The following is an 18,758-nucleotide window of genomic DNA, read 5'->3' as shown; positions in this document are numbered from 1 at the left end:
ACCTTTCCCTCATTTTTTCTTTCATTCATGTGCCTATCTAAAAGTCTGTTAAATATCCCTAATGTACGTATCTGCCTCTACCACCACCCCGGCAGGGCATTCCACAGAATCACCACTCTCTGTAAGAATAAAACCTATACAGTTAGTCCTCGAACCATCTCGTAATAGGAAAAAAAGATATTTTTATATACTCTGTTACCTGTTACGATCTTGTGCATGTTTTAAACTTTTTAATTTTTATTATATTAATCTTACATTTTAAGGCTTTTTTCTATTTCTTTTTTATTATATGTTTTAGCTCAGCATAAAACTGGAAGATTTGCACTGAAATAAATTATAAACTGGAATCTGACAAGATTCAGGTCAGGTGTATATACTCAGTGTTTTACAGTGCAAAAACAGGCTCTTTGGCTTGTCAACTCTGTGGTGACTGAGACTGTGAGATACCTTATTCTACCAATCTTATACTGCTCTAATTCAGCACTTGCATTCAAGTTGGGTTGGGCTGTGCTGTACCAGACCAGCTTAGTACTTTATCCAGATCAGGATGTTCTTTGCCACTGACAAACTCTGTACAGTGTGACGAGACTTTTGTTCCTCTTTATTGCAAGTGCCTCCAGGTTGGGTGAGTATAAAGCATCAAGCTTGGAATAAATTATAATTATATATGCAAGTAGAATTCTGACAAGAAGCACATTTCATATAGCCAGATACTGTTATTTTATACAGGAGGTCCCAAGTTTCTAGTAAACTGTAAGGACCAGGGCAATGATTAAGTGTTATCAGACCATTATCAACTGTTGTGTTTGTACACATTACTGATGTTATATAGTCCTGTTTTTCATTTCAAATTGTGATACTGAAGAATACTCACAACCTGGTAAATTAACCTTCTGTTTTTCATGGTCTGTCAATCTGTGACTGTTCATTTGCTTCACTTTTCACTTGGGTATAGCTGGGAATTTTTTAAAATTCTAAATCTCTTGCCAAGTTTTATATTAATTTGACCCCTTTTATATTTGCATTGTCTAATTCAATAAAGTATGTTATGAATATTGTACATGTGGCTGAGAATTGCTATATATTGTACCTTAGTCTGTGACTGTTCAACAGTATATATATATATTGTGCTGTGGGTTATTAAATACGCTGTAGCATTTTCAGCCATCTGCATTATAACATTGCTGCAAGCTCGGGAGAGCAACATTGAATGCGTGCCCCAATGTAGCTTCTGTGGGAAATTTCAAGGATGGGTGTTAGCAGCATCTGGGGCACTTTGCTGAAGATCTGCCATGTTTTGAAGCCAGTGTTTCTATAGTAACATAACACTGTGCTGGAGTGTGACTTGGGATGAAAGAATTATTTTTGTAATCTTTCAAGCAGGCTTATTTTCTACTTCAACCCTTTTTTTAAAAAAACGTGCTAAAGGAACTTTGAAGATGCACATTAAGCAGTTTGTTCCAGTCTAAAGCTTTTCTTTCATCAGCTGAAGACTGACGGATGGAACGCATTGGATTTCAGACAGAATGGTTTCTAGGTTCTTGTCATCTGTGCTGAATGGCTGGAAGCTGAGAGAAGCATCCTGAACATACTTATCTAAAGTAAAACTGCTCCAGCTGTAACTTTGTGAGCTGTCTTCCTTCTACTAAATCAGAGACTAATTATGGCACCAGTTAACATTTATCACCGTGTAGAGCAATCAGTTCCCTTCCCTCCTGCCCCACCCACAATTCCATTCCATCTGTGAGAGTGCACTTTACAGCATTACTGGAAACATAATTAAGATAATTTTCAGAGCCTTGCACTGGGAAGAAACCCTCACTGCATCAGGCTTGGACATGTTGGACTATTCAAAGTGTTTAATCTCTTAGCTGGTTCCAATATAAAGGTTTCTAATGCAGTAACTTGAATTGAAGAAAAACAGGATTCTGAAATTTGAAGAAGCATTTTACTGCTAAATTGAAACATTTTAGAAAAGAATACAGGAAGCAGTTTCAAAGTGGTATATGTTTAGCCATAGTATAACATGTAACTCAATCATTACTAGCCCTCCCCTTTGCATTAATCATCTGTGTCATTTAGCTTTACCTTAGACTATAGTATCCCCAGAACTGTAAGCGATCAGTGCAAACTTCAGTACGCCGCATTTATTCCACACACACCTACCAACCTGTAGTCCACTTCCCCTGATATCAGGTATAACTGACTGTGATGTAACCAGTACAACAAACAATACTGCCATGTGCTGGGTAAGGGGTCAGATAGAAAGCTGATGGAAGATTTTCATTCTGATCAGCACGTGAACCAAAATATCAAATATTTATCATTAATACTGATGGCAACCTTTATTCAGTAGGGTTTAATTAGTCATTTTTCTCATTTCTCCCTCCCTCAAAGGTTGTGCCTTATGCAGAATAGTCCCCCCTTGCACTGTTCGTTATGGGGACATTGGCTGCCATCTTCCCTATCTTCCAGCAGTAACTGCAGCTCAATACGTACTGTATGGCTGTGAACCCCACTAGTGGTTGTCACTGAATCTACACAGGTCTTTCCTTCATCTGCACGTTCTATTTACAGATTTTTGCTGTTACCATTGACTGATTTAGATGTCCACAATGTGCAAATCTATTTTTTGTTATAACAACTAGCATGCCCCTCCCTGCCTATGGGAATATATTGTAGTAAAATACCAAATATGCATTTCAGTTTGAAAAACCTTTTCAAATGATGAAATCTTGTCTAACAGATTGCTTTCTGGAATGCACTCCTTTTGTCAGTCAAGGAACAGCAGTACAGAAATGCTAATTTGTTCATTTCAACCATAAAGGTCATTTCATGAAATATCTCTTACCCTTTCCTTATGCTACATGACATAAACATTCAGTCCAAATTCTACACATGCCCACTCTGACTATTCTGAATGTATTACTAATTAAAAAATATAATTCTCAACTCTAATTGATGATCATACTAATTTACTCAAACTAGTAATAGTTGTTTTATATTTGATAACATGCATGCAGCTGCAGCCAACACACTTGCAGGTTTGAAGAAAGAGGAAATCAGGAAATTAAAATCATCACATTTGTTCAGTTGTTTCACGTGTGCGTGTCTAAGCAGAACAATACATCAAGGGCCACATTCATTATACCTTTTTGAAACATACAGGAAAGGAGGCATGGGAAAACTAAGTTTCCCTCCGTCCACCACATTTCTGGGATGTTCGAACCAGGGGACATGGCCTAAATAGTAATTAACAGAAAAGGGAAACGGCCCAAAAGTAATTTTTCTGAATAGATTAATGTTAATTCCCTGTTACATTAACAGTGCTGTTATTTCTCTAACAGTAATATTTGTGCTGGAAAGTTTTTTTGACTATGAGCTGCCAGAGGAATCTAAAATTCAGCTTAAACTGCACAATGCCATAATTTAACAGCTATAACTGGAGCATTTTTCTACACTCTGAAGCTCATTAATTGAAACTGCCTGTATGCAGTCAGTTCTATGGAAAATTCAGATAAGTGGCTGCAATGTCAATGCCCCAGTCAGTCATTTTCCCAGGGACTGTGGTCATTACTTCTTAGCCTCTGCCATCACTTCTGAAAAGTTAGTCAGTAAATCATTCTAGCGAGGTTATTACTAATTATTTTCCCATTAGAAATTATTTCTATGACATTAAGGTCTCAGTTAATCAGATTTAAAATAAATGTGTATACTATAGTTATATAACTCTGCCATGGATGGTCCCAAGCTCACTTACAAAAGGAGAAGGGTTGGGCATTGGGCTTGCAACCCCATCCCGTAAAACTCAGAACTACAGAGATGCCAACAGAAACTCTGGGGAGCTCATCCCTGGGAGAGGAAGGATCTTTACTTAAGATGGGCTACACATGGGGACAACTTGAAAAACTGGCCAGAGGTTTCTGGCAAGCTGCTGTTGGTGCCCAGTGCTCTATGCTCCATTAGGGGTGATGGGTTTAAGACAAAGAAGATAGTTATATGCTTGATAAGTAAATTCCAAGCTGTGTGTTATCAAAGCAAAAAAAAAATACTATTGCATTGAGACTGAGTAATGTCTGCTCTGTGGCATTGATCCCCAATTTAACTAAACTCTAGATAAAAGAACATAATCTGTTTTCTCATAAGCATGTTAAGGTTCATCATCAGACTGAGGAAAAGTAACCTGCTGATTCTCATCAAGGTATGTAACGCTGTTGTCTTGTTCACCATGAACCACTTGTGAGATGCTTTCGGACACGATAACCCTACGCTTAGTCAGGACTTTAGGAGAAGTAGGGTATTGCAGTAGTTCTGAATCAGAAGTCTGTTGGTCTTTCTCTTTAATTTCACCAGTAACAGCCAGTACACCTCTGCTCCCAGATTCCCATTCTTCATAACAATATAAATTGTTATCCAGTTCGCTTCCATCTGTTCCTTCAGCATGTTGCTCCTGTGCTATGAAAGACATACTTCCCTCACTCCCATCTCCACTGGTGTGCATTGATATAATTCTGTTTACGTTCATGTGAAGACTCGCTGATGAATCAACAGGGTCAGAGATTTTGTTAATGAACTCTTCTCCATAATCTTTATCTGTGTCCTTTTGCGACCAGTGAGTCACATCATCTTCCATTTCACTTGACCCGATCATTTCAGAAGTGATCTGATAACCTGTGTGGCCTTGAGTAGATGAATATTCTTCCACATCTTCTGCATTGGGTTCAAAATATATCCGTTCTTCTTTAAAAATCTGAGGATTTGCTGTAATTCTGCCTTCATCATTTGAACATTCAACCATTTGAAGACCTTTCCCATTCATTAACCTCTGTAGTTCCTGCTGGCTGTTGAGAAATGCTAGTCCAGACCCTATTTCATCTACATCTTCTTCGATGAACTTTTCCATTGAAAAAAAGTCTTCTGGGTCAAGGCTTTGTGACACATTTACTTGGGCTTCTATAGTGACAACACCACTCTCAGAAGATTGCTGGACATTCTTGATACTGACAGACACATCAGATCTCTCTTCAATTCCTCCAGTGAGTAGTGAGAGCTCATCTCTCAGATTATCAGGTACAGCCTCTTTCAGTTGTTCCAAAGCTCCCTTTAGTTTAAGTTTTGGATCCTCAGTTTCCTCCTTCAGTAGTCCTACAATGGATGCCTGAACACCCTGTGGAACCTTAATTGATTCTTCTATTATGCGCGGTGATTGCAGTTCTTTTGCAAAGGAATCCTGAGGTGTGAATTTGGCCTGGTTGGTGTTCTCTGTATACTCATCACCATAAAGGTTCTTCAAGCTCTCATGTTGTTCATTTATTCCATACAGTTCTGCTTCATCCTTTTCCTCTTCTGTGTTTTCATCCATAGGAAAACTAGTTGGCCTGTCCTGGAATTTCTGAGACTCTGGTTCAGAAGGCAACAGCATTGTTTTCCTGAAATCTGCAGCAGACATTGTGACATTTAAGACTTCTTCATATTTACTATTTGTTCCTTCGAGATCACCCTCCTCTGCTCGGGCATAAAATGGGGTGGCATCTGCTGGAGCAGGCAAGTCATCAATTTCCGACATCATCTGCTCCTTTATCTCAACATTTACAGATACTTTCCCCGGAGTTTCTCTTCTCTTAATATCTAGGTTTAGCTGTCCATCTATGAAACATCCCGTCTCTGACCCTGTTAAATGTTCCAAAGCCCCTTTCAGTTGCACCTCTGGATCTTTGGTGTCCATATTCAGCATTTCTTGAAGAGCGTCCTCATCTGCCACATCAACAGTTGCCTCACTTTTTGACTGTATGATGATATCTTGCTTTGTTGTCCCATCTTCCAGCACTTCCTTCTCCTCAATGTGATAAGTGACAGCAGTTTCCGGAGAGAGCATTTTTCCCAGTTCAGTGGGTTTTATGACGGCTTCAATGACATCCCTGATTCTGTCATCATCTGTCATGATACCTTCCTCAGAGACTATTACTCTTCTGTAGTGACCTAACTCCTCTGGTGAACTTCTTGGCTGTGTCACTTCCTCTGATTCTGGTGTAAGTTCCTCCTCATTCTTTTCTATAATATTATCAGAGATGAAAGGCTGAGGGGCTTTTTCTGCATTTGCCTCATGCATGGCAGCAGGAACATCTCTGTCAGGACTAGTAAATGGCCCCACATCACTTAAGTCTGCTTTGAATTCCAGCTGCTTTGCATCAGGTTCAAAGGTTATCACATTCTTTGAGTATTGCCTTTTGTACTCTTCCTCTTCTTCAGGTTGACTGGACCTCAAGTTACCATCATAATGTTCCATCTCACTGAAAGGTGTTAGCTGGTCACTTGAACATGGAGCTTTGGTTCTATTCTCTGATACATCAGTTTCATTCTTACTGACTGACTCAGTGACAAGTATCCTGGATTTGTGGATGACCTCTTCCCTCTCATTCTTTTGCCTGGGTAAAACCATTTGACTCTTGTTCTCTTGTGGAAACATTTTGTGCTGAGCCTGAGGCTGCTTCATTGTGCTGAACGAGTCACGAGGTGCTGACATAGACCCTGCCACTCCTTTGTACGTATTCTTTGACCTTGTTGAAGAATCTACATTTTGAACTGATGAAGATTTCTCGTCGTAAAGGAGATCTTTATCCAAGAAAGAACTGTTAATCTTCCTCGTAGATGTTCGATATGGAATGGACATTGATGTTATTCCAATGTTGCTTTTCACAGCATCTCTCCGGAAGGTTGAGGGGACATCTTTTCCACGTAGCTTCACGGCCAGAGTGTCAAGCATTGGACCTGGCATAACATTATATCTATATAATCTTGTGTCCATACCTGTTGAAGCAATAACATATCATTTAAAGCAGGAGCTGATTTCTATATTCAAAAGAATCCCAGAAGAACTCTTCATTTCCGAGCTTGTGAAAAAGCATTACAACAAAAGTTATATTGATGTGGCGCTTCTCATGTAAAGGTGCTCTTATAGAGGTGTATAAAATCATGAGGGGCACGGATAAGGTGGGATGGTCAGAGTCTTTTTTTAGAGTAGGAAAGTGTAAAGCCAGAGAGGATTGGTTTAAGGTGAGAGGGGAAAGATTTTAAGGGGGCCTGAGGAACAACTTTGTCACCACACAGAGTATGGTGGGTATATGGAAAGACCTGCCAGAGGAAGTAGATGTGTTACAATTGCAATGATGGAAAAAGATTAGAGGGATCTGGGCTGGATGCAGGCAAATGGAACTAGGTCAGGCAGGCACCTTGGTCAGCAGGGATGTTGGGCTGAAAGGCCTGTTTCTGTACAGTATGTTTCTACAGTTTATAATGGATGACACAGTGGTCCAGGTAGTAGATATGGGGCGTGCTCTCATATCTCCAGTGAACCAGATACAATCTGATTCCAGGTTCTTCCCATGTGGAATTTGCACATTTTCCATGTGGCCATGAGCGTTTCCATCCACAGACCAAAAACACGGAGTGGGGAGTGGGTGGTAAGTAATTGGCCACGTTAAATTGCCCCTTGTGTGTAGGTAAATGGACAAATCTGGAAATTGATGGAAATGTGAAGAAAATAAAATGGGTTAAGATATGACCAGTGTAATAATGGGCATTAGATTGTTCACTCAGACTTATAGGGCTGAAAGGTTGTTTCTGTGCTTTATCTCTCCATGACAATGACTCCATAAAATATCTCAAAGAACTTCACATAGAATCAAACATAAATGTCAGTTAAGCCACAGGAAGGGATGGACAAAGCTTTGGAGATGAACTTTTGACCTTAGGGTGTTGGCAGTTCAAAGAATGGCTCTCCATAGAGGAGTAATCAGATGCAGGGATGATTGATAGGGCCAAATTGGAGCAACCCATCCTTCCAATGGATCTTGTATGACTGGAGGAGAATACAGGGATCACAAGGGGAGAGGCCATACAAGAATTCAGAAATAATTTAAAGCTTCACCTGAGTGGGAGCCAAAGCAGAACTTGGGAATGAGTAAAGTTCTAGGTGAGCTTTAAATGGTCAGGTTTTGCTTTCTAGGAGACTGAAGAAGAACCTTTGTAGATTATATGGAGTGGGGGGCAAAAACACTGGCCTACAGCACACTAAGCTGTATAGATCAGCAGGCCACAGGGTCAATTCATAGGCTCTGGGGAAGAGTTAATTGATCTCAAACAAATTTGATGTCAGTCAATTTTCTCCATGATCATTCAATATTTCTAAGTCCCACATCCTTCCCAGCCTCAAGGTGCTAAAACTAATTGTGCTGTATTACAGATAACTCAAAGCAGATTAAGATGCAAACCCAGTACCATTCTCACGTAAACAGAATGAACAAGGCCATTCCAGCCTAAAGTGGTGCGAAATCAGTGACAAACTATAGATTAGATTGAAGTTTGTTACTGGTAGTAATCTGAAAAATACCCTTTAGGAATTTCCACCATACTTAGCTAAAAAGCAGAGTTTGAACAATCAGATTAAATAAATCTTTTCAACAAAGCAGTTTTACCTTTTTTGGACTTCCAAAGTTGCTCCCCTATCTCCTGCTGTTTCCTGTGTTCTGCTTCTAGTAAGGCCCTGTAAAGACAAGTAGTCACAGGATGAAGGTGACGCACAATATGTTCATACATTCAGTCAAAGTAGAGTTACTGGGAGATGTTGTGCCTGGGCATGGAATAACTCCTGGGCAATGAATAAGACCACCAAGGGTCTGACAATATTGGGGGTTCCCAATGTGGAAAGGATCCAGGTGAGTAAGCTGCTCTCAGAAGAAATATAAACAGAGTTTATTCATCTATTTTATTTATTTAGAGATACAGCGTGAAATAGGTTCTTCTGGTCCTTCTAACCACGCCACCAGCAACTCATCAATTTAAACCCAATCTCATCATGGGACAATTTACAATGACCAATTAACCTACTAACAACCGGTACATCTTTGAACTGTGGGAGGAAACCTATGTCCCCATGGGAAAGAACTTACAAACTTACTTACAGATTTGTCTACTTATCTACAATTTGCTGAAATTGAACTCCAAACTCCTAGATCCCGAGCTATAATAACATCATGTCAACTGCTATGCTACTGTGGCACCCCAACCACAGTTCCTGTACTCTGGGCCAGGAAGGAATTAATATGAAGGATTATGTTCCCTTGCCCTAGCTTCACCATTTTTAATTATTTGGTCTTATAAAAATTAATTATTAAAATTAAAACCTTATTTAATAAGGTTTACAAGGATATGGGCAGGCAGAACTATCTCAGTTAAGCAATTTTGTCAGTACTAATGAGTTGGGCTGAAGGGCCTGTTACTGTGCTGATAGCTCTGTGAGTATGATCCCATCTCCAGTGTTATCATCACCATGTCATCACCAGTAGCACACCATTACTACTCCAGACCTTGAATCTTCTTGTTCTACAAAGACTTAATCCAGCTCTATGCATGATACTAAACTATCACTTCACTCCACACAGTAATTTGTGCTGAATTTACAACATTAACAGAAGACTTGTTGAGGTTATGTTTGGATATTATGTTATTCCCTTCAAAAGAAATCTTTCTCCTACAAACTGCCTTCAGTCAGCACACCGATGACTTTTGGGTTGGGAAATGTCAGGTTACACAAAGATTCCTGGAACCCATAGCTGTATTGTAAATCCAAGTCAATTTGGCTGGTGTGACTGGCTGTATGGGTATTTCAAAGCAATCAGTGTGTCAAAAGGGTTGGAACTGGAGTTACATTCTCTGAGACAATAATGGGTTGTTATTGGTGCAGGACTCAGTGGAAGAGTTCGCTAAGAGCTGGCACATCTCAGTTCAGCAGTTGACCTATCTGCTGCAGGGGAGGATGAAATCACCAGAAACAGTAGCCAAGAGAAAGTTCTGATGTATTTAGCAGCATGATGGAGCACTTGTATAGTTAGTTATAAATAAAAGTGATTCTGCAGATGCTGGAAATCTTGAGCAACACACAAAAAATGCTGGAGGAATTCAGCAGGTCAGGCAGCATCGATGGAGAAGATTAAACTGTAATGTCTTGGACCGAGAGCTTTCATCAGGACTGAAAAGGAAGGGGAGAAAAGCCAGGAATAAGGTCCCAAAGACAGACAAGCATGTATGACTGGCTGCTGCAAATTGTCCCATAGTGTAACTCAGTGCCAAAGGATCAAAGAGTACTTACTGAGCATGTGAGAGAGAGTAAAATGCAGGGTTACACCCAGTGGGGTAGATGGAATTGTTCTGCCGGGTGCTGGCATGAATAAGATGGGCTGAATGGCCTTGTTTTTTAATAAGGACAATGTTGGCAGAATTTTTTTTTAATGCATAACTAACTCATTCGTGGAGCTGCAATATTTTCCTCTATTGGTAGGGTGAGATAACAAAACTGTCCACTCCTTCCTGCTGTGAACACTCTCAGGTCTGGCACAGAATACAACAAATAGAATGGCCCTTTCTTTATATATTTGCCCCAGCAACTTCTTAACTCAATAAAACTCACCTGATCTTCATTTAAAGTACAACCCTCTGCTGCACCTCTCAGTAAGACTGTGAGTTTGATGACTGGTTACAAGCTGTTCTGCTGTTTGGACTCTTGCCCAGCAGGACTGAGGCAGCTAAACTGCATTTCAAATAAAATTTCTGCAGCCAACAAATTGAGGGACATTGTTCCAGTGAGTCTGGAGTGATTAGCAAGTCAAGTCCCCAGAGGAAAATGCCAGATTTGAAAGCCTGCTGCACCAAGCAGGCCGTTAATGGGCAACAACTGGCAGAGACGAATTCTAACATCTCAGAGGGAATTTCCCATATAAAGGAAAAACTCAGTGTTCAATCTATACTAAATGAACCTTGCATCTGTAGTAGTCAGATATGGAAGTAGCCAATTACAGAGTTACCTCAGTGGACCATTTCAGGGCTGAACTCTATTCCAGTCATCTCTCATATCAGTAATCTCTGTGTTCTGTTACAGAGTTTATTCACTAATAAAGCACTGTTTATGTGTCGGTTTCCCACACATAAAGTATGATTTTTGAGCAGCAAGCCAATTATCTTTGCAATTTAGAGAGATGATGTCAGTGTTGTAGTTTTCCTTTCAGATGTTCCCCCAGTTCATCAGTTTCTATTTCTCCTGCGCAAGGTTCAATATTCAAGATTGTTTATTGTCATTCTTCAGTGCACAAGAATAAAGGAAAACAAAATGATTATTACTTCAGATCTGATGCAGCATAAAAACACAATAAGCATAAAGAACACGATAAAAAAAACCAAATCAATAAATATAAAAGCAATCCTATAAAACAGAAGGTACAAGTTACTGTTCTATACATAGACTAATCGTACATATGACAAAGGAGCAGAATTGGGCCATTCAGCCCATCGAGTCTACTCTACCATTCCATCATGGCTGATTTATTATCCCATTCAACCCAATTCTCTGAGCTTCTCCTTATAAACCTCTGACACCCAAGAACCAGTCAACCTCTGCTTTAAGTATGTCCAATGACTTGGCCTTCACAGCCAAGTCTGTGGCATTGAATTCCACAGAATCACCACCCTTTGGCTAAAGAAATTCTTCCTCATCTATTCTAAAGGGATATCCTTGTATTTTGAGGCTGTGCCCTCTGCTCCTATAGTTCGCCCATGATAGGAAACTTCCTCTCCATGTCCATTCAATAGGCCTTCCAATATTCAATAGGTTTCAATGAGAATCCCCCCCCAACCCATTCTTCTAAACTCCAGCGAGTACAGGTCTAGAGCCACCAAATGCTCCTAATACATTAACCCTTTCATTCCCAGAATCATTCTCATGAACTTCCAATACTTTCTCAGATGTGGGGCTCACCTTACGTAAAGTGATGATAGATGTACGTAGTGGTGGTGGGTGTGGAAATGCGGGGGGCGGGGGATGAGTTAATGGGTGGAGGTGTTGATTGGCCCGAAAGCTTTGGGGAAGTAACTGTAAGTAACTTTAATGTTACTGTTTAATGCTCTAATGCAATCTCAGTTTGAATCCCCATGTTTCTGTTAGCCCTCAATAAATCCAAAATCAATCCAAGAACTGAATAATATTTTCCCAAAATGAGATTCTTACTGCACATCAATTCTCTATACATAGAGGAAGATGTGCATTTCTGCAGTCGCATATAGAGATGCAGAAGCTCGAGAACATGTGCTGCCAGGGTTAAGGACAGCTCCTATCCCACTTCTTAAGCCTCTTAAGTAGACTTCATATGCTAATCATAACGTTATATGCTGAACATAATGGACCTGTTCTATGCTGAATATAAACAACAGAACTGTATTTGGGCTGAATGGTCTGTGTCTGTGCTGGAAAGTTGCTATAACTCCTTACTCTAAAGCTTAGAGCATGATGTCACTTGATTTCACGGCCTGACTTGGCTCCTCCTCTCTTTCTCCACACCGTTGGCTTTGATACTCTTCTCTATTCCTAAGGAGCTTCCATTAGCATCTGTGATCATAGAAAGCTATTAAGCATCTGTTCCTCCATTCAGTGAGATCAGGCTGGTCTGCCACTTGGCTCTATACAGCTCCTTTTATCCCTCATCTCTCAACAACTTTGGTTAACAAAAATCTTCTTTGGATTTAAATTTGACCCTTGATGTATCATAGAAACATAGAAACATAGAAAATAGGTGCAGGAGTAGGCCATTCGGCCCTTCGAGCCTGCACCGCCATTTATTATGATCATGGCTGATCATCCAACTCAGAACCCCGCCCCAGCCTTCCCTCCATACCCCCTGATTCCCGTAGCCACAAGGGCCATATCTAACTCCCTCTTAAATATAGCCAATGTACTGGCCTCAACTGCTTCCTGTGGCAGAGAATTCCACAGATTCACCACTCTCTAAGTGAAGAAGTTTTTCCTAATCTCGGTCCTAAAAGGCTTCCCCTTTATCCTCAAACTGTGACCCTTTGTTCTGGACTTCCCCAACATCGGGAACAATCTTCCTGCATCTAGCCTGTCCAATCCCTTTAGGATTTTATACGTTTCAATCAGATCCCCCCTCAATCTTCTAAATTCCAACGAGTACAAACCCAGTTCATCCAGTCTTTCTTCATATGAAAGTCCTGCCATCCCAGGAATCAATCTGGTGAACCTTCTTTGTACTCCCTCTATGGCAAGGATGTCTTTCCTCAGATTAGGGGACCAAAACTGCACACAATACTCCAGGTGTGGTCTCACCAAGGCCTTGTACAACTGCAGTAGTACCTCCCTGCTCCTGTACTCAAATCCTCTCGCTATAAATGCCAGCATACCATTCGCCTTTTTCACCGCCTGCTGTACCTGCATGCCCACCTTCAATGACTGGTGTATAATGACACCCAGGTCTCGTTGCACCTCCCCTTTTCCTAATCGGCCACCATTCAGATAATAATCTGTTTTCCTATTTTTGCTACCAAAGTGGATAACTTCACATTTATCCACATTAAATTGCATCTGCCATGAATTTGCCCACTCACCCAACCTATCCAAGTCACTCTGCATCCTCTTAGCATCCTCCTCACAGCTAACACTGCCGCCCAGCTTCGTGTCATCCGCAAACTTGGAGATGCTGCATTTAATTCCCTCATCCAAGTCATTAATATATATTGTAAACAACTGGGGTCCCAGTATCTGTTGTTTGCAGGAGAAATTTCCCAACCTCTAGCCATTGAAGTAGTTCTTAATTTCACTCCTGGGAGGGCTGGTGGTCTAATGTTGCTTTCTGATATTTGTGCATTTGGGCATCATTGCATTTGGTTTGGTTTAGCTTTAAAGTGAGCTCGCTGCAGTCAGCCAGGCTTCGTGCAGTGTCAAAGAGTGTCAGATGGAAACAGTACCTGTAGGTGGCAAGCTCGAGATTCAGTCCCATTTGCACCTGCATCAACTTCTGCTGCTCCTTGAGATTAACCGCGATGGCTGACGTGAGACGTTGCTTCTCATCCTCCAGTGCCTCAACCTCCCTCTGTATGCCAACAACCGAAGTAACTTAGTCAAACAGTCAGACACATAGAGCAATTCATAATTACAGTGGCTCAGTCGTGTAGCAGTTAGCACGTTGCTTTAAAGTGCCAGCCGTAAGATTGGGGTTCTATTCCTGCTGCTGCCTATAAGGAGTTTATATTCTCTCCCTGTGACCATGTAGGTTTCCCGGATTTCCTCTCATATTCCAAAGACATAATTTTTTTTTTATTTCAAAATATACTTTATTCAAAAATAAATATATACAATAAACCATTCAATAACTTTTCATCCTTTACATACGTTTCCATTATACTCAGTAAAATATCCGTGTTTATAGCCACCCACGTGGCACTCCAGTAGTTCAGCTTAGCATCTCATTGTTGAGGGGTATACTCCCCGCCCACCGACCCCTCCCACTCCCACGGGTGGAGAAACCTATACTGTGGTCCTTCCCCACCGGGCCCTTGCGGTGTCTGCACCAAGTTTCAGTGCGTCCCTCAGCACGTACTCCTGCAGCCGAGAGTGTGCCAGTCGGCAGCATTCTCCCACAGACATCTCCATGTGCTGACAGATCATCAAGTTTCGGGCTGACCAAAGAGCGTCTTTCACCGAGTTGATGATCTGCCAGCAGCACCGGATGTTGGTCTCCGTGTGCGTCCCCGGGAACAGCCCGTAGATCAGAGAGTCCTCTGTTACGCAGCTGCTGGGGATAAAACGTGACACTAGCCCGTCCATCCTCCTCCACACCCTCTTTGCGAACTGGCAGTGTGCAAAGAGGTGGGTCACAGACTCCTCCTCACTGCAGTCCTCCTGTGGGCAGTGGGGTGCGGGGACGACATTCCGGGCGTACAGGAGGGCTCTGACTGGGAGGGCCCCTCTCACCGCCAGCCAGGCGAGGTCTTGGTGCCTGTTGGTGAGATCTGGCGATGAGGCATTTTGCCAGATGAACTGGACAGTCTGCTCAGGGAACCACCCCACTGTGTCCATCACGTCCTTCTCCTGCAGTGTCTGCAGGACACTTCGTGCCGACCACTGCCTGATGGCCTTGTGGTCAAAGGCGTTCTCCTGGAAGAACTTTGCTACGTGGGACAGGTATGCCGGCAACAACCAGCTGACTGGGGCGTTGCGCGGGAGTGGGGCCAGACCCATCCTTCGTAGCCAGGGCGACAAGTAGAACCTGGGCACATAGTGGTACTTGGTGCCCACATACCTGGGCTCTACACACAACCTGATGCAGCCACATACGAAGCTGGCCATCAGGGTGAGGGCGACATTGGGGACGTTCTTGCCCCCGTTGTCCAGGGACTTGTGCATGGCGGTCCGTCTCACCCGCTCCATCTTGGATCCCCAGACGAATCTGAAGACAGCCCGGGTGATTTCCGAGCTGTAGGAGCGGGTGACGGGCCAGACCTGCGCCAAGTACAGCCTGAGAGCACCACACACCTGATGACCAGGTTCTTGCCCGTTATCGACAGGGAGCGCCCTCCCCACAGTCCCAGTTTCTGTTTCACCTTGGCAGTCCGCTCCTGCCAGTTCTTGTTGCACGCCTCAACCCCTCCGAACCAGATCCCCAACACCTTCATGTGGTCAGACCTGATGGTGAAGGGGACGCTGGATCGGTCGGGCCAGTTGCCAAAGAGCATGGCTTCGCTCTTCGTGCGGTTGACCCTGGCCCCCGACGCTAGCTCGAACTGTTCGCAGGTGCCAATCAACCTGCGAACTGACCTATATGGATTAGGGTCAGTGAGTTGTGGACGTACTACATTGCACCGGAAGCATGGTGACACTTGTGGGTTGCCCAGCACAATCCTCACTGATTTGATTTGTTGCAAATGACAATATTTCACTGTGTTTCAAAGTACATGTGACAAAAAAATGTAATCTTAATTATCTCTCTAATTCAGCAGCACATGTAGGGACAAGGTAAGAAATAGTGGGATTGTACTAACAGCAGTGATTGTCAAGGCCATAAACAAATGGGAGCAGGAAGTCATTCAACCCCTTGCATCTGCATTGCTGTTAAGTAAGATCATGGCTGATCCACATTCCCTCAAGTGGGCTTCCTGCCCTTCCTCTTCATTTTTTTTTAACTGATTGAAAATCTATTTATCTTGCTCAGCTATGAATATACGCAATCTGTGTCATCCACTGATGTATCTGTGTACTTAAGAGATCGGGGGTCAGGAACAGCAGGAAACTGGGAATGTGGATCGGTTTGTGGCTGGAGCTGGAGCTGTGACTGAGATTGGGATCAGGAACACTGAGTTTATGTATAAGATGAAACAAACTTAAAGCTGAAATTTACATAGAAGTTGTTACATGCAAGGAGGGGATGATTACTGAATGCCATTTAGCCTCTGTGTCACTATCGATGGCTTTAGTGATATCCATGTGCCAGCTGAATGAATTTTGTTTAATTTGGCATCATGTTTATGTGCAGGAGAGCCTGAACTATTCTGTGTTCTAAATGGTAAATGTGTTTCTCTCTCCACAGATGCTTCTTGATCTGATAGCAATTTCCAGCATTCACTACTGGTTAGGAAAGGTAGAGGGCTGGAGAAGAAGGAATCTGATAGGAGAGGATAGTGAACCATGGGAGAAAAGGAAGAAGACGGGGTATCGGGGGAGGTGATGATAGACAGGTGAGGACAAGAGGTAAGGGGCCAGAAAGGGAGAGGGAAAAAAATTACCGGAAGGGGAAACCGATGTTCATGCCATCATGTTGGAGACAACCTATATGGAATATGAGCTGTTGCTCCTCCATCCTGAGAGTGGCCTCATCATGGCAAAAGAGGAGGCCATGGGCCAACATGTTTGAATGGGAATGGGAATAGGAATTAAATTGGTTGGCCACTGGGAAGTTCCACTTTTGGCAGATAGAGTAGAGCTGCTCAACAAAGCAGTCCTCCAAATTATGTTGGGTCTCACCGGTGTACAGAAGGCTGCATTGGGGGCACCAGATACAGCAGACGACCCTAACAGATTCACAGGTGAAGTGTTGCCTCACCTGAAAGGACAGTTTGGGGCCCTGAATGGAGGTGTGGGAGAAGGTGAATGGGCTGGTGTGGCATTTCGTCCATTGGGATTGTGAAACGGGCCCAGCAGAGATTGCACTTTCTGAGGAAGCTTAAACAAGCATCACTCCCCACTAATATCTTAACTACGTTCTACAGAGGCGTGGTTGAGAGTGTGCTGGCCTTTTGCATCACAACCTGGTACTCCAGCTGCAGTGCTGTCGACAAAAAAGCCTTGCAGAGGGTGGTTAGGGGAGCAGAGAAGGTTATTGGGGTCTCCCTACCTTCTGTCCAAGACCTCTTTCAGAGTCGATGCCTCCAGAAGACACGGTACATCATTAAAGACCCCTCACACCCTCTCCATGAACTGGTTGTTCTTCTGCCATCAGGCAAACATTACAGGAGCATCAAAACTAAAACCACAAGGCTACTAAACAGCTTCCTCCCACAGGCAGTCAGACTGCTAAATAGCTGCTCCATCTAACTCTGCTTTGGACATTTTTAACTGATTTTAACCGACATGTGGCTGTTGTGTTTTACTATTTATTGTTATGTTTATTATTTAGTGTTGCGTTTGTTATGTTATGATTGCACTGCCCCTGAGAAACGCTGTCTCATTCTGCCCTGCAGAGCTGATGTATGGTTAGAATGACAATAGTGTTTTTTGAATCTTGAATCTTGAATATGCAGAGACAAGTGCCAGGAGGGAGATTCATGGGGAGAGATGAATGGGCAAGAGAATCACGGAGGGAGCAATCCACTTGTAAAGCAAAGGCTGGCAATGGGGGGATCGGGGAGGGGAGGTAAAGATATGTTTGGTGGTGGGGTCCTGTTGAATATGGTTGAAGTTGTAGAGAATGATGTGTTGGATGCAAATGCCCATGGGGTGATGGACGAGGACAAGAGGAACTCTATCCTTGTTAAGGCAGAGGGAAGATGTGGTGAGCACAGGTGTCCAGAAAATGGAGGAGACGCAGGTGAGAGCGGCATTATTGGTGGAGGAAGGGAAATGCCATTCTTTGAAGAAAGACATAGGTCTAGGAGATAAAGATCTTTCCTCTCCCAAGGAAGAGGTCTTTGGAACTTCCGTTGCCATTTCTGTAGCTCTGGATTTTTATGGGATGGGGTAACTAGGCCTATGCCCAATCCTTCTCTGTTTGCAGCTGGGCCTGGGACCATATATGGTGGAGTTACACACAGGAATAGCAGATCATAAACACAAGAGATCCTGCAGAGTAACACACACAAAATGCTGGAGGACGTGGAAACCAAGAAAGGGTGCAGAGGAGATTTACAAGGATGTTGCCTGGATTGGGGAGCATACCTTATGAGAATAGGTTGAGTGAACTCAGCCTTTTCTCCTTAGAGTGACAGAGGATGAGAGGTGACCTGATAGAGGTGTACAAGATAATGAGAGGCATTGATCATGTGGATAGTCATGGCTAGCATGAGAGGGCATCGTTTTAAGGTGCTTGGGAGTAGGTACAGAGGAGATGTCAGGGGTAAGTTTTTTACACAGAGAGTGGTGAGTGCATGGAATGGGCTGCCAGCGGCGGCGGTGGAGGCAGAAACAATAGAGTTTTTTAAGAGAAAGACTCCTGGATGGCTACATGGAGCTTAGAAAAGTAGAGGGCTATGGGTAAAGCCTAGATAGTTCTAAGGTAGGGACATATTCAGCACAGCTTTGTGGGCCGAAGGCCCTGTATTGTGCTGTAGGTTTTCTATATTTCTATGTTTCTAACTCGAGCCCTGGTGAAGGGTCTCAGCCCGAAACGTCGATTCTTTATTCCTTTCTATAGACAAGCAGCAAACAA

General features: G+C 42.8%; 2 protein-coding genes across 2 annotated transcripts in view; one reads left to right on the top strand and one right to left on the bottom strand.

Annotated features, from left to right (window-relative positions):
• ttc23 (tetratricopeptide repeat domain 23) overlaps positions 1-1,362 on the top strand; it is a 77,539-nt gene extending 76,177 nt beyond the window's left edge. Inside the window, exon 12 of the mRNA XM_072282806.1 lies at positions 1,165-1,362. Coding sequence (XP_072138907.1) covers positions 1,165-1,283 — 119 coding nt within the window. The 3' untranslated portion in view covers positions 1,284-1,362. The remainder of the gene's footprint in view (positions 1-1,164) is intronic.
• A 572-nt stretch (positions 1,363-1,934) lies between these two features.
• synm (synemin, intermediate filament protein) overlaps positions 1,935-18,758 on the bottom strand; it is a 42,304-nt gene continuing 25,480 nt past the window's right edge. The window contains exons 3-5 of the mRNA XM_072282805.1: positions 13,807-13,931; positions 8,475-8,542; positions 1,935-6,807 (exon numbers count right to left, since the gene is read on the bottom strand). Coding sequence (XP_072138906.1) covers positions 4,151-6,807; positions 8,475-8,542; positions 13,807-13,931 — 2,850 coding nt within the window. The 3' untranslated portion in view covers positions 1,935-4,150. The remainder of the gene's footprint in view (positions 6,808-8,474; positions 8,543-13,806; positions 13,932-18,758) is intronic.

The sequence above is a fragment of the Mobula birostris genome, chromosome 18 (assembly GCF_030028105.1).
Source record: "Mobula birostris isolate sMobBir1 chromosome 18, sMobBir1.hap1, whole genome shotgun sequence".
Classification (NCBI taxonomy): Eukaryota; Metazoa; Chordata; class Chondrichthyes; order Myliobatiformes; family Myliobatidae; genus Mobula; species Mobula birostris.
The sequence above is the reverse complement of the archived record's forward strand: the minus strand, read 5'-3'. Positions and strand labels throughout refer to the sequence as shown.